Source organism: Triturus cristatus, chromosome 2_1 (assembly GCF_964204655.1).
Source record: "Triturus cristatus chromosome 2_1, aTriCri1.1, whole genome shotgun sequence".
Lineage (NCBI taxonomy): Eukaryota > Metazoa > Chordata > Amphibia > Caudata > Salamandridae > Triturus > Triturus cristatus.
Window position 1 is genome coordinate 276327860 of NC_140581.1, and position 15488 is coordinate 276343347.

The 15488-nt window shown below is 50.1% G+C and overlaps 1 protein-coding gene across 3 annotated transcripts in view; it reads right to left on the reverse strand.

Annotated features, from left to right (window-relative positions):
• The window catches only part of CPLANE1 (ciliogenesis and planar polarity effector complex subunit 1), a 2680747-nt gene that overhangs the window by 563771 nt on the left and 2101488 nt on the right, over positions 1–15488 (reverse strand). For all 3 annotated transcript variants that reach the window (XM_085631095.1, XM_085631092.1, XM_085631094.1), the window contains exon 45: positions 13254–13385. In XM_085631095.1, coding sequence (XP_085487221.1) covers positions 13254–13385 — 132 coding nt within the window. The remainder of the gene's footprint in view (positions 1–13253; positions 13386–15488) is intronic.

The following is a 15488-nucleotide window of genomic DNA, read 5'->3' on the forward strand; positions in this document are numbered from 1 at the left end:
GGCCACAGTCGGAGGAGAGATGAATCCAGCGTCTGGGGAGGTATCCAAACCGCTGGCATCCCACAATTCCTCTGCCCAGTCCTGAGACAATTGGGCCTGCTCGGCCAGAGGGTCCTGAGACCCCTCCCAGTCGCCCTCATCATCAGATTCCTGGTAGACAGGAGGAATGATCGGAGCCGGACCGTGGATGAAGCGGTCACCCATCGGCGCCGGTAACGGCGTCGGACGGCGTCGTACCGGCGCCGGGTCCAGAATAGGGCTAAAGTGAGGCTCGACGCCGTGCGGAGACGGTGTCGGGGGCGGAACCGGAGTGTCGGCGCGGGCGGAGGAGGCGTCGTGAGGTCGACCGGCGCCGGCAGAGATCCAGGCCTGGATCCCTCGGGGACCTGCGGCGTCGGGGCCGGAGCCCTCGACGGCGCCGGGGCCGGAGCCGCCAGCACGCGAGGCCGCCCAGTCAACCCTGCGGGGCCCGAAGGCGCGCCGGCAGGCGTCGACGGCGGAGCCAGAGTCCTCATGGCCGAGAGGAAGGCACTGACCTCCGCCGGAGTCGCGTCAGTCCCAGGGACCGGAGGGTATGGGGACGAGCGCGGCTCCTGCGGCTCCGATGGAGCCGTGGGGGTTGAACCACCGGACCCTCGGCCGGGTCGCGCGACCGGCGAGGGGAGTCCGAAGAGCGAGGACGCCGCTTGGACTTCTTAGAGTGTTTGGAGTGACGGGACTTACCCGAAGATCCCGACGAGCGATGTCGATGGCTGCGGCTCCGCGAACGGTCCTTGGACCTCCTCCTGGACCGGGACCGAGAGCGACGCGGAGCCGAGTGACGAAGCTCGAGTAGCTTACGGGACCGCTCCCGCCTAGCCTTCGACGTCAAGGCCTGACAGTCGGGGCACGACTCCGCGTCATGGTCGGCCCCCAGGCAGTACAGGCACCGGCGATGGTGATCCGTTGCCGACATCAGTCGGAGACAGGCGTCACAATGCTTGAATCCAGGCATCCTACCGGCACCAGATGTCGAGTCGAGTAACCACAAGAGGTCAAAAAGTTAGTCAAAAAGTGACTAGGGGTAAGCTCTTCCCGGATCGGCGCTTACTGGCGCGGAAAAAAGAAGAACTTACTTCAGCGCGCGAGGGCGGCGTCTAAGTACTCCAACGACGTCATTCCGGCGCACGACGCCAACGACGGACGCGGAGCCGCAGACGACGCCTAGCGACGCGCAAGGGGTATTGCTACAAAAATCTTTCCGGATCCAGCCTGACGCCTGGGGATATTCTAAGGTGAGGAATCTAACTAACGTGTTTCTTTCAGATGGTGTCCTCTGCAGATCGGATGCAGGACTTGCTGCAGGTCTTGGAGCATCTCTTGGAGAGCGATCTGCGATGCTGTTTATCATTAGTCTGTGAGATCTTATGGCCCGGGCCCCCTGATGATGAATCCGAATCTATTCTGGGCGGTGTGTGAGGATTGAGCTTGAAAACTTCATCCGTCCAATTAAAAAGTTCTTCAGGTGATTCGAAGTGTGTCTGTGACTTGTAGGACACCCACAGTCTAGCCGTAAACAACAGGGAGTACTGAATCTTGAAGGTCTGCAATCTGGCCTTGGCCTCAGTAAAGGATTGTTGACGCTGTTAGATGAGCCTTGTGTAGTCTCGAAATATCATGACGGGATTTGAAGTATAGTGGAGGGAATCTTGAAGACTGGCTTGCTACAGAATAACATCCCTGTCTTTATAGTTCAAGAATCTGGTGATTATGGGCCTGGGACGGACCCGGGCAGAGATTTATGTAGCAAGGCCCGGTGTGCTCTTTCAATGATAAAACAAGGGGACAAAACCCCTGGGGGAAGCCAGTCAGTCAACCATTTAACTAGGAGACCCTCCATTTCGTTGCCTTTGCAGCCCTCAGGCAACCCCACAAAGAAGAGGTTGTTTCTGCGAGCGCACCCCTCCGCATCCTTGATGCGCAGTACCAGACCCTTCGTGGTCGTCTCCAGGGAGGATATTTTCTTCTGGAGGGTAGATACCGTATATTTCCCAGTCGATATGCGAGTTTCTGCTTTGGTTATTCGCTGGAATGCATTGTGAAGGTCTTGCCGTAAGAGCATGACATCAGAGCCCACTGCTACAATCTTGGCCTCCAAAGTGTCTCTGGACTGTGTAATGGCTGCTAATATGGCGGCATTGTCAGGCATAGGCAGCAACGAATCCCCTGAGTTAGGTCCCTGGGCTGCAGTGCCAGTATATTTGTTCACAATACTTTGGCGCGCCGAAGCCGCTGGGGGTTTGTCCTTGGTCACGGTGGAGCAGTTTCAGATGAGAAAGCTAATTCTATGGTCGTGCCAATCAAGCAACAGGCCCTCCAGCTCCGACAAGACGGCGGCACAATCATGTAGAATAATTGTAAGCGCAGGTACAATACTTCCCCAGTTGCCCAGGGGCCAGTGACCGCAGATGATTAAGGGGTCTCACCTGACCCTGACTGATTTGTCTGTCCAGCCCTGACGGTCAAGCCACCGCAGGCGCAGACAGAGAGGGGTGTCCTTAGGGCGCAGCAGCAATGACCAAGTCAGCTTCCGGGCCCCCCACGTAGCCAGCCGAGCACGAAGAGTGTTGCAGCCCTAGGGGTGGTGGGTGTCTCTATGGTCAAATCCGGCTCCAACTGTGACATGAGGGTGGGGGGCGCTAGAGGGCGCACAGCGGAATAGCTGACTGTTAAGGCAGCTCCGCCGGTCAGGTCCGAATAACAGCGAAAAAGATCGTAATGCGGATCACCCACCATCGATAAAAGGCGTGTGGGCACGTCGGAAGTGCTGGGGCATGGTTTGCTGGCGTGGCGAGCCTGGTTTCGAGCAGGAAAAGTCGCTTTAATCGCATTGTTGATCTCCCCGCAGCGGGACTGCCGGCGAAATGGCGGCACCCTGCGGCGCAACTGTCCCGCTGCCGACATCGCTTCGAGCAGCCTAGCAACTAGCTGCGAAGATGGAATCTGGCCCCTGCATGATCGGAGCTCTCGGTGAAGCTACTGCCACCGCCTGAAGCGCTGCTTTATCTGCCTGGAGCGTTGTGCAGCTGCTGAGCAGGTAACTTGTACTGTAGGAACAAAATGGCGGCTGTACGATACCGATGAGGCTCACCCTGGAGCTCTCGGTCGAGTGGAGATTCTGGATATTGCTGCGTGGAGGCGGGGATGCCAGTTGGAGGTGAGGGTGACAATAATGTGGAGAGACTGTGACCGGTGCGCTCTGCTGACATCATGTACGGGCATCCCTGCTGCTGAGTTACGTACTCTGTGCGCGTGAGCTGCCCTTTGGAATGGTGTCGCTGCAGTTATCTATAGCGGAGAGGGGGGACTCGTTGACATATATGGTACCCAAAGTGTGCTGCATCTAAATACTGAACAGCGCGTGAACCGGCTGAAGATTGCGAGGTAGTGCTGGTGGCATTGCAGTGAGTGCGGGGATGTGAGAAGACGATCGGCGAACCTGCTGTGGATATCCCAATCAGCGCCCTGCTCTCTTGATGGTAGTGGATGCCTGTAAGCCTCTGCGGACCCGGCGTCTTGTAAATACGGTGGAGGGGCAGCTCCTTGACACTGGGAGCCACCGTAGGGGTGACCCACACGGGGTGCATTGCATCCAAAGTTAAATCAGCTGGCATCTGACGCTGGAGCAGTGCGTCGCTCAGGCCCACGATACCCGCCAAGGAGGTGCCGAGGACTGGTGTCCACGGTAGTAGCGAGGTGATTTGAGGTGCGGTGGCATCTCCGTAGGTGGTGTTTACGTGTATCCGGCACTGAGACAACTGGGGTCGGCCACTCCTATCATGGGAAAGTCGGACAAGCAGCAGTCAAAGCTATCCTTTGATACGAAACGCCAAACGAAAAGTGTGTTGGTACCATCGGATGACGCAATAGAAGGGGGAGCTGAGGCAAGTCCCCCCATGGAGCAAGTCCTCACAGCAATACAACACAGCCTGCAAGAAATCAATGGTAAGCTGGAATCCTTAACAAATCGTGTAGATAATATATCAACAAAGCTGGATAAACAAGGTGCGCGTCTGGATGAGGCAGAAAAACTTATATCATCTGTGGAAGACGAGTCGCAAAATACAGTGCGCAAATGTGCGGATATGGAGAAAGTGATGGAAGCCCTCAAAACAAAGGTGGAGGACTTAGAAGCGAGATCGCGCCGCAACAACATCAGAATCGCGAGAATACCGGAATCCACCAATACTGGGCGAATGGAGGCCTATGTGGAGGGGCTGTTGCGAGCGGTGTTCGATGCTAATCAGTTCTCGTCGGTCCTCATAGTGGAACGCGCCCATAGATCGTTGGCTCCAAGACCCCCGCCAGGCGCCGCGCCAAGACCTATAGTGGCCCGGCTCCTGAATTACAGAGACCGTGACGCCAAATTACGTATGGCGCGGGAGAAGCAGCAAGTAACATATCAGGGCAAAGAATTGGCGTTCTATCTGGATTTTACCATGATGGTACAACTGGCGCAAAGAATTTAATCCAATCGAAAAAACGTCTGAGGGAACTGGGGGTAGAGTATGCAATGCTCTATCCGGCTCGGCTTAGGGTGACACAGGATGGTAAGTCGACGATTCTCCACTCTCCAAAGGCTGCACACGACTTCATCAAAAAGCTGGCTGGTCAGCGCAGGGAGCGCAGGCACACTGAACAGTCCCGTGACTCCGAGTGAAACTCGCCAGATTGCTCCTCTAGTACGGGCTGGATGGACCTGAGCGGCGGGGCTGCTGATATCAGCTCGAATTGGGGATGTAAATCAGAATGTGCTTGTTGCGTTCTGCGGACACTGCCTGTAAGGTTGGTATGCTTCCAATACTCTTCAGGGGATCTTTCTGGAACTGTCAGACAGATAGCAACTAGGATGATGTACTCTGATACTAGACACTGACTGCCCGTCTGATGCATTACCACACTGTACGCAATGAGTAATAGTGTACACAACATACATATTGGATGCTGTCGACGATGGTGATCGGGGCTTGGACAGGGAACTGTCGCTGTGCTGAGTTGTGATGCAGCTAGACCCTGATGCATCTGTTTAACTGTTACTGTAATGCATACACCAACCGATATAAACTGTTACAGGCTACGCTACATGCCCTGCTCTTTTTACTATACAGCATATTCCAGACAGTGTTATATGGATCTATGGTAGCATTGAGATACTTGCCCACTTATGGGCACTACTGGATCTGCATATGTAACGTACGCCTGACCACATCCATGTTGTTGGATGGAGGCGTGTGCCCTCAGTTGTACCCTTAGGCGGGTGCTCCCCACAAAATGTTCCTGAGATGTTGTTTCTTTTGTTAGGGATTTGGCTTTGGCAAAGTTGGGGTGCTGAAGTGGGTGGGGGGAGGAAGGGGTGGGGGACTGTTACTCAGACTGTCGTGCGTGAGATACAGTGTAACTCTACAGCATAACAATTGTATGAATGTGTTTACCAGCATTTTATAAAGTCACAGATGATGTACCTGCAGGTGGCAGGATATTTGATTTTAGACGATATTTTAATCGGTGTCTATGTCTGCAGCTAGATTGCGTCAAACCCAACTAAATCTACTGACATGGAATGTTAGGGGACTCAACAACCCGAAAAAAATACGGCAGGTATTTGCCTACTTTGATAGGCTGCAAATCGACATAGCATTACTTCAGGAAACTCACATTGCCCCTGACGCTAATACTACTATTGGACCAAAATGGGCAGAGGCGATATACAAGTCATCATACTCATCCTACTCTAGGGGGGTCCTTATATTGGTGAAAAAGGGGACGCAACTCCAAATAGATAGTACAGTGCGGGATGATTTAGGACGCTATGTTATCATAACAGGAAGACTCCGAGGTCAGCGTATAGCCTTTGTTAACACCTATGGCCCAAATGTAGATGACCCCGATTTCTATAGAGAAATATGGCGTAAAATACATGAGTTGAAAGGGATGACTATACTCTGGGGCGGGGATCTTAACGCTGCTTTGTGCAACAACCTAGATAGATCAGGCGCCTCTAGAGAACCACACCAGAGAGCTGTGGAAGTATTGCACAACATTATGAGAGAAGAGGGGCTACATGACATTTGGCGCACTCGTTACCCAGATAGGAGGGAGTCCACACACATTACAGCGGCTCACAATAGCTGGTCCCGTATAGACTACTGGTTAGGGACCAGTGAAGTACTGCTATGGACTCGAAGTGTGAGTCATGTTCCTAGAACATTATCGGCTCACAATCCTGTGGTACTGTCTATATAAACATACCATATTACATGCCTCCACCATACACATGGCGTTTTAACTCTAAGGTACTGTTAGACACCACGTTTACAGATACACTGAGTAAGGCCATAACTGAATACTTTGATTTGAATACACCTAGTACTGATGACCCAGGTCTATTGTGGGAGGCTTTTAAAGTCACGGTCCGGGGAGTGTGCATCAGTACCTGTGCTGGCATATTAAAGGATATACGTGAGAAGCTATGTAAGAGGGAAAATACTCTGCAAGCATTAGAGCGGGAATATGAACGTACACAAGATGTCAAACTACTGGGGGATATAAGGACCGTACTCTCTGAATACCAAACATATGCTGACGATGAACTGAAGTACATCACGAAACATAAGGTAGCGCGTTCATATGGAGAGGGGGGCAGGCCGGGTAAGGTATTGTCTGACAGGATACGCACAAGTAGGCCACATCAGATCATACTAGCGATCATCGATGAACAAGGGGCGTTGAAGCAAGAAGCGCAGGAAATATTGGGTGAATTTATGAGAACATATGGGGAACTATACGCAGCGCGCAATACTGCTGGGGCGGCTGAAATCCAGGAATACTTAGATGACATCGCGATTGCATGGTTATCCGATACACATAGGAAGTATTTATCCTTGCCTGTCACTGTGGAGGAAGTCACGGCGGTTATTAACTCCCTTCCTATCGGAAAAGCCCCTGGCCCCGATGGGTTCACATGCAAATTTTATAAGGCTTTTGCAGGACAGCTTGCTCCTCATCTAGTTGAGATGTATGGAGATGCGCACGACAAACAATTGCTCTCACCAACGTTAAGAGAAGCGGTGCTCATTGCACTTTTAAAGCCCAACAAAGACCCAGAGAGTAGCGACTCCTATAGACCGCTGTCTCTTATAAACGTGAACACTAAAATATTGGCCAAACTTCTTGCCACCAGGCTACAGCCCCTAATGACAAGACTGGTACTACCAGATCAGTCCGGATTTATCCCGACCAGATCGACCACCCATAACACCAGGACATTGTTTGCGCTATCTCATTATTTAATGCCTAGTACTAAAGCTGTTGCGGTTCTCCTAGATGCAGCGAAAGCATTCGATTCTATTGAGTGGCCGTACTTATACACCGTTTTGCGCCACATGGGATTTCCACCTATCTTTTTACGATGGGTGCAGACATTATATACGGACCCTACGGCACGGATCAGAGCGAATGGATACGTATCCGATGCCTTCCCAATAGCCAGGTGGACGAGGCAGGGATGCCCGCTGTCCCCATTGAAATTCGCACTAGCCCTTGAGCCCCTTGCCTGTAAGATACGGCAAGGTCATCATTATTCGGCGCTCCAATTCCCACAACGACCGCTGCACATATCTCTTTACGCGGATTACATGATGTTATACGTACGGGATCCGGAGACGAATCTGGCCCCATTGCTGAGGGAATATATTCATTTTGGTCTACATTCAGGATTGCAAATGAATTGGCCCAAATCTCTAATAATATCATTAACAGATTCCATGGTCCCACACCCAACTGAATTTCCATTGGAATGGCAATCAGAACCGGTTAAATATCTGGGAGTTTGGTTCCACCGGGATCCAGAGGTTGTGCTTCGCTATAACTATGGCAGGGCAATTGATACAATGGAAGACAAAATCGGGCGATGGATCCAATTGCCACTGACGTTAGCTGATCGCTTAGCTATTGTCAAAATGGTTATACTACCGAAATTTCTATATCTGTTCAATACCATCTCAATTACACCCCCAGCACAGGTTTTCAAACGAATCTCCGCCATGGTGACAAAGCTGATCTGGGCTGGCAAGCAAGCCCGCATCAAATTACATACCCTCACATTGCCTTTCGCACGTGGTGGGTTCACTGTTCCAGACTTTCTGCTGTATTTTCTGTGTGCGCAAGCACAATTTGCGCATTACTGGTATCATAATGTCCCGTATCTCCCTCATGTTGCCATAGAAGAAGGGGATGCACTTCCAATTCCACTGAAAGCCATCATCACGCATCGTAGGTCTCCACTCCACAGTCGAGACATTAATTCTATAGATGCAACCGTTGCTGCATGGCATAGAATTGGGAAATTAGCAGGCAAATACCCGTTATACGCACAAGCACTGCCACTTTTATATCATCCTGAGTTATCCGTTACGCAAGAGCAAGTGGGTCAGAAACAGCTGCAACAGGCCGGTATAGACAAGATGGGGGATCTTTATTGTAATAGAGTTTTTAAAACACTCACTGAGCTCACATATGTTAGTAACCAAACAACTTTATTTAGATTCACATACTACAGGCTACAAAATGCGATCAAGCCATTGTACCCCTCTTACCCTGAGGAGCCATCACAGATGTCCACTCTACAGTGGGTGCTCACTACACCCAACAATAAACACATGGTATCCAATCTGTACACTAAACTACAGGAGGATATAGATAGCAAGACAACTCAGGCGATGGGGAAATGGAACGCAGCTCTTGATAGCCCACTCACAGAGGAGGAATGGTCCACAGCGTGCGCTCTAACTAGTTTACTTGCGCCTAACGGCAATTTGAAAATGGTACACTATAAATAACTCCACCAAACGTACTACACACCAGCCAGGCTGTATGCCTATGGCCTACGCTCAGAGGCGACCTGTAAGCGCTGTAAGGCAGATGGTGCTGATTTTCTGCATCTGGCATGGGGCTGTGCAGAGGTGCATGAATACTGGCTTCATGTTACTACGACACTGGGAAAAATGGTGGGTGGAGATGTTGATTGTACTGTTCGCACATGTTTATTGGGCCTTGTTCAGAACATGCGGGCTCGTAAGCGTAAGTTTTGTGTTGTTGCTTTATTAGTGGCAAAACGTGGAGTCTCCTTGTGCTGGGATAGTAAGACGTCTCCAACGCTACGACAGTGGCTTCGAGACCTGACGTACTGTAAGGACATGCTCCACACCTATATGGAGGAACTGCCCACTGGAGCCAAACCCATAAACTATTGGACATACCTAACTGACTATCTACAAATATGTACAATGGACTAAGTAGTTCTCGTGCAACACCTGGGGTATATGTGGCTTGCTGGTCAACTGCCGGATCTGTCTACACTGTAAGACAAATGTGGTTATGCTACAGTCTGAGGGTTTATTTTTATTTCGTTTTGTATATTGTATAATTTTGAAATACCAATAAAAAACAAACAAAAAAAAAAAACATGAGGGTGATGGCTGCCCCGCGACACCGGCTAGGCCCCCCACACGTCTTAATGTGGCGAGAATTATTTGGCATCCGCTCAAGCCCCACTATCCATAGCAGAGCATCCCACACACCCCAGCGCCAGTCCTGCGAGCCTGAGCCTGGGCATGGATGGACACTCAGCCCAGCGGCGTCGGCCAACACGGTGCTTGCCCCACGATCTGGTCGCTGACGGGATGGTGTATGGCCGCGTCACAGGCATTGGTCATCACACCTCTCAATGGGGGGGCACACTGCTGGATGGGGCGAGGGGGTTTTGCCCGCCCCAACAACACACCTCTGCACAGACCTCTCCACGCACCTCTCCTGCCCGCGCCTGCCGTAGGTGAGCACACTGGGCGCAGTACGGCTGCCGAGTTCCAGGCAGTTCGTTCTCAGCACCTCACGTGGCTCAGCCGCCCGCTGCCTCACCACATAAATGTCCCTGGGCAATGTCTCCATCTTTGCACCACTCCGGCTCCGAGCAGCAGTCACTGGTCTTGCACTCCGATATCACCGCTCAGTCGAGGCCTCGAATCCGAATCACCACGTACTGGAGTGGCTGCCGAGTTTCAGGCGAATCACTCTTGGCTCCTCTCGCAGAGCAGCCGCCGCACCGCAGGGATGTCTCTGGGCGACACCCCAGTCTCCGCACACCACCTGCCCCAAGCAGCAGTCGCTCGTCTTGCGCTCTGGTGTCGCCTCTTAATCAAGGCTGAGGATCTTTAGGCCTCAGCACCACCGCAATCTGGATCGTGCCACCGGCCTGGGGTGAGGGGGAATCTCCGTAGGCAATACCCCGGAAGGCCGGCGGGGTAGAGGCACCGCCTACAGGCAGTAGAGGTAGGATTTCACGGGCCGAAACTGCAGGATAATCGTCGGATTATGACGGGACTACGGGAGCTCTGGGACAGCGTGTCCACCATGTTGGACCACTTGGCCACGCCCCCGGGCTTGCCCTTTTTGCAGTAAGACGGACAGATGGTCTTCCGTCAGTCAGTCCATGGTTGTTGGAAGGTGCGGTAAAGTGGCTAAGAAGAGTAAGGCATATCCCTTCTGGACAATTGTCAGAATTTACCTTTCCGATGTTATGGTCGGCCAACCTGGAAAGAAATGTTGGATCTGCCTCCAAATGGGTGGCGTGCTCCACTAAAGTCATGCTAAACAGGTTTGACAGGTGGGACAGTGAGTCGGGCAGATGGTTGACTGGCTCATTGACTCTGACCACAAGGTCAAGGGTGCCATAGCCTCGGCTGTATAACTGACGGGCACTCTGAGGAGGCTGAAGTGGCTGTCTGCATGGGGGTACCTCTGTCGAAACCACAAAAGGAACGGTAAGGCGAGGTATTGCAGATAGGCCCAAGGAGCGTTCTATGGCCCTGTTCTCTCTAAACTGCTCCAGAGTGGAATCTGCTTTGTCTCTAAAGAGGCTAGCCCCATTAAAGGGAATGACAATAAGGGATGACTGAATATAGCCTGAAAAAGTTGTTGATCGCAGCCAGGTGTGGTGACACTCGTGTCATGTGTCAGCTGATGGAATCTGTGAGATCTAATTGTAAACTTGACTGCATCAAAGCTGTCCTGTAATGCTTGGGTCAGAGGTCTTCCGGAATACCTGAGATGACTTGAACCACCAAATCCCACAGAGCATGGGGAACCACGGCATTGACAGACCTGAAGGTTAAACTGGTGGAAGAAAATACCCTCTTCCACTCAGTTGGACTACCTATTCAACTGGTAGTTGCTTGCATGACTAAGCTCTCAGGAGAGGGGTGTTGAGACAAAAATGCGGGGTCGCCTGGGGCTGAGCGATGGTGTCTCAAAATTTAACGATTCACGTGTGGGCCAGAGCAAGTTTTGACCCAGGTCTCTGGCAAAGTATCAATGAGTGCCTTGTTAAAGAGTATTGGGGCTCAGAAGTGGTTTGCCCTGACTGGAGAACTTCAGTAAAGACATTGGTACTGAGGTCTAAGGTGGGGAGCTGGAGGTCGAGAACTCTGGCTGTCCTCCACCTGACCATCACAAATGATGCACTGTCCTCAGAAGCAAGATCTAGGAGATGTGAAAATACCAGTCAGGAGAGGGATCAAGGCAGCTGAACTCTTTGAGGTCATCAAACCAATTCTCTTAATGGTAAGGTTGGCCAATTTTAACACCTGCATTATAATTGTTGTCAGAATCTATGCCAAACGAGGAATATAGTGTATGGGATCTTCTGTTCTGAGGTGAGGTGTCAAGCGGTGCAGAATGTGGATTGATAGAAATCGAATGCAGTTTAGGTCGAGGTCATAGTGGCAATGACTGAGTCGGAGAACAAAATGTGTACCTCATCCTCCAGCATTGATGGAGCCTTAATTGGAGCTGATGCTCTGGGAACTAGCATGGATCGTGGAGGTGGTGTCATTACAGGAGCTGAGGGAGGCCCAGTTTAAGTTTTGGAGAATTCAACAGGCACCCAGGGCAAACATGCTGGTGGTATCCCAGATGGAGGGCTTCTCGGGTCCTTGGGGCTACCATGTGTGCCAGAGGGAATCGGAAGGGATAGAAAGAGTCAGAGCATGGCACCGCAGAACTCTTTGATCTACCTCAGTGTCGCAGGTACCCTGGAGACTTGGGTTGTTCCAGTACAAGTTTGAGTAGTGAATCCGAAGTCAAACTGCTTCGAGAGAAAGACCCAGAGGTATGGGGATGCCTTTGGTCATTCTCAGAAGTAAGAGAGTGGTGGGAAGGGGTGAGTTCTGTTTGGATTCTTTATGTCTTTCCTTTGACGACAATCAACTTCGGGATCGACTTGTGTGACTTCTGGATCAGGACTGAGACCAACCTTTGGACTTGGCCAATCTCATTGAAGAGTCTTTCGGTGATTGGCGATGTATAGTTTCACCTATTGATCCTGTATGACCTTCGGGCTCATCAATACACAGTACCTGCAGGCCTTAGAGTTGTGACTCAACCCAAGGCACCACATGGTAATCAAATGAGGATCTGTCACAAATATTTGTCTGTGTCAGTTCCTATAAGATTTAAACCCTGTCATCTTGGAAGGGGACACTTCCCATGTACACTGTAAATTTGTGAGGTAAAGAGGTCTCAAAGAGACAAGAATCTGGTGGTATGTAAAGAAAGGAACTGACATCAGCACATAGGTGTGATTACTATATAGACTTTGCACATCATTTTCAGAGAGGAATGGCGCCAGTGGGAAGCAGCATGCCACCAACTAGCGGCACTCGAACTGCTGAAAAAGCTTTTGGCTTGAGTCTGATGCCCGGTGAATGTTCAAACGGTGAGGAATCTCTGTTTATAAGTCTCTAGAATTTATTATTGAGGAGACTTTTGGGTCTATAATAAACACAGTATCATGTGTAAAAGGTTCTCTGCTTTCCTGGCTAGCAAAACCTTTTAGAAAGACATAAATAGATATATACAGTGCTTACAATAGAAGTTTCTTCCTTTCTGTGCTGTTTGACCTTTTGGACACTCCCAATAAAAGCTTGGAGTATTTCCATGCATATTTGCTTGTATTTCCAATTATAAGACTGTAGTATCCTATTTGTTAGCCAAATTATAATGCACATTTTTCTACTTGATAGCTTTGCAGAGGAAACAAAATTAAAGTAGTGATGACACTAAACAAAAACTACTAGAACTTTTGAGAGTCCAAGAACTTTGCATAACAAATCGGTCACCAGAAAGGAATGGAATGTGGTTATTACAATTAGTTTACTTACCTTGAAAATATCCTAGCCTGGGTTTCTGTTAAGCCAAGTTCACTTGCTGCAACACCACCGTCTCTTACAAGGTCACCAATAATGTCCGCAATGTCACTGAAACCGGTCATCTCTAAAGGAGCATCTGAAAAACTAAATTAAACATGAATCATATTTCAAAAGTCAGTTCACAACAAAACATTTATTTTCAAAATTATCCACAAAAGACAATTAACACTTTTGTCTCCTCTCACTTATTTTAATTTTCCATGAAGACACCTACCTATAGGGCTATCATAGCATTGATTATGTTGAGACAGTTGTTTTTCATTGCCAACCAACCGGCACTCAGAAGTCAGACCTACTGGTTAACTAAAATCACAAAGTGCGGAGAGCCAGTCTTTGCCACCTCGTGTCTCACTACATGTGTATGATTCAATGTTATTGAATGCACTTAGAAGGATAAATGTAATGGCTCTGCGGTGGAAAAGAGAATGTGCAAGGACAATGATTAGCTAAAAGATTTCGGTAACCAAGAGAAAAGTTGTTACTATGCTATACTATACGATGTGATAGTAACAGACTAGCAAGAAGAAGAAAATTCACGAAGGGTTTGGAGGCTTATACTATGCCTTTGAAGTAAACATGTTCCAGAGAAGGTGTGTTACCTAAAAGTTGAATTCAAATCTAGCAGTTGACTAATCATTTGGATAATGGGCCATGAAATCCAAGAAAACTTTCAAACAAAAATTATAAGCAGGATTGACCAAACAAACTTGGTCTCCGCCCAAACTTTAGATTACAAGCCCTTGCCAAGAGAAGTGTAAAAATTATCACACTGCTGCCCTTCAGATTTTTGAATAATACCAACCTGCATAGTTTCTTTCTTGAAATGAGCATTGAGGTTTTGTGGGAAGGTGTCACAAGTCCGATAACGAACTACGGACACTACTGCCCTTTGATACGGACAGTACATTTATGGACGTCATATCCCCCTCTGTGCAGGCAGGTCTGGAGCCCTTTAAGAAACATCAAGAAGGAACTGTGGGGGCGTGGCCCGTGACGTCACCCAACACCGACCTATCGGAGGAGCAGACAGGCAGCACAAGAGGGACGGACCTCCGAAGGAGCACGGAAGCGGAAGATCCCAGAAAAGAGGAGTTTGTGGCGTGGACTGCCAGAGAAGACGGAAGCGGGATACCGGAGGAGACCGCAGAAGTTCCCGTGGAGAAGGACGCCAAATCCAGAGTCGTTGCTGTTCATGAGGAGCTCCTGTCGGGAGGCCAACAGGACCGCGCGTCGCCCGGCCACTCTCTAGGAAGAGGGTGGCTTGCTAAGGTACGGGCGACATTTCAAGGGTTCACGGGACAGGGAGGGCTACGTAAAGAGTGAGGTCACGACGGGGTCCACTGGGTGACGGACTAGCGGTGAATACTTCCCTTACTCCTGTTCCCTGAATAAGGAAGTACTGACTTCCTAAATCACTGACCCGACATTTTTTTTTTATTTTCTTTATTCGCATCCGGGCTGCTCCCTAAACGGAGACCAAATTCCAGGAAGAAGGTGAAAACAAGAACGAACTCCCCAAACTCGGAAAGACTCTTGGTGACGACGGAAATAGCCCAATAAGGAAACCTCCTATATTATCACTGTCACGTGTGCATAAATCAATAAAACGTGTGGAACTCTATCATTAGTCGTTTTCTTTTTGCCTTCCATACGGGTAACGAACCCTATTCCCAACAAGTGGTGGAGAATGCGGGCACAGCCTCCATAGCTACACGATGGAGAACCTTTTATACCAGTTAAAGGAAGGCCAATCCAAATCAGAATGGGCCATGGAAAGAAGCACCAACCAGGCTGAATTGGACAGGGCAGCCTTCTCAGTAGCTATTCAGGCCCAGGCGGACAATATGGCCAAATTGGCAGAAGGGCAGAACCAACTTCTGATGGGCCTGGGACAAGGGAGAGGCCCTGCCCCACCTGGTACTGTCGTCTGGCTTCAAAAATATGTACCTGGAGAGGACCCCATAGCGTTCTTTTTGAACTTTGAAAGAGCAGCTAGGGCCAGTGGGTGGCCCACCGATCGCTGGCCTTTTTATTTGGCACCGTTGCTCACAGCAGAGGCTCAGGAAGCTTACCGGACCATTAACAGAGACTGCACAGCTGCTTACAGAGTAGTAAAACAATACATCCTGGACTGCCTCGGAATCGATGAGGAGGCACACCGCCTCCGGTTCAGGCAAGAACGAGGAA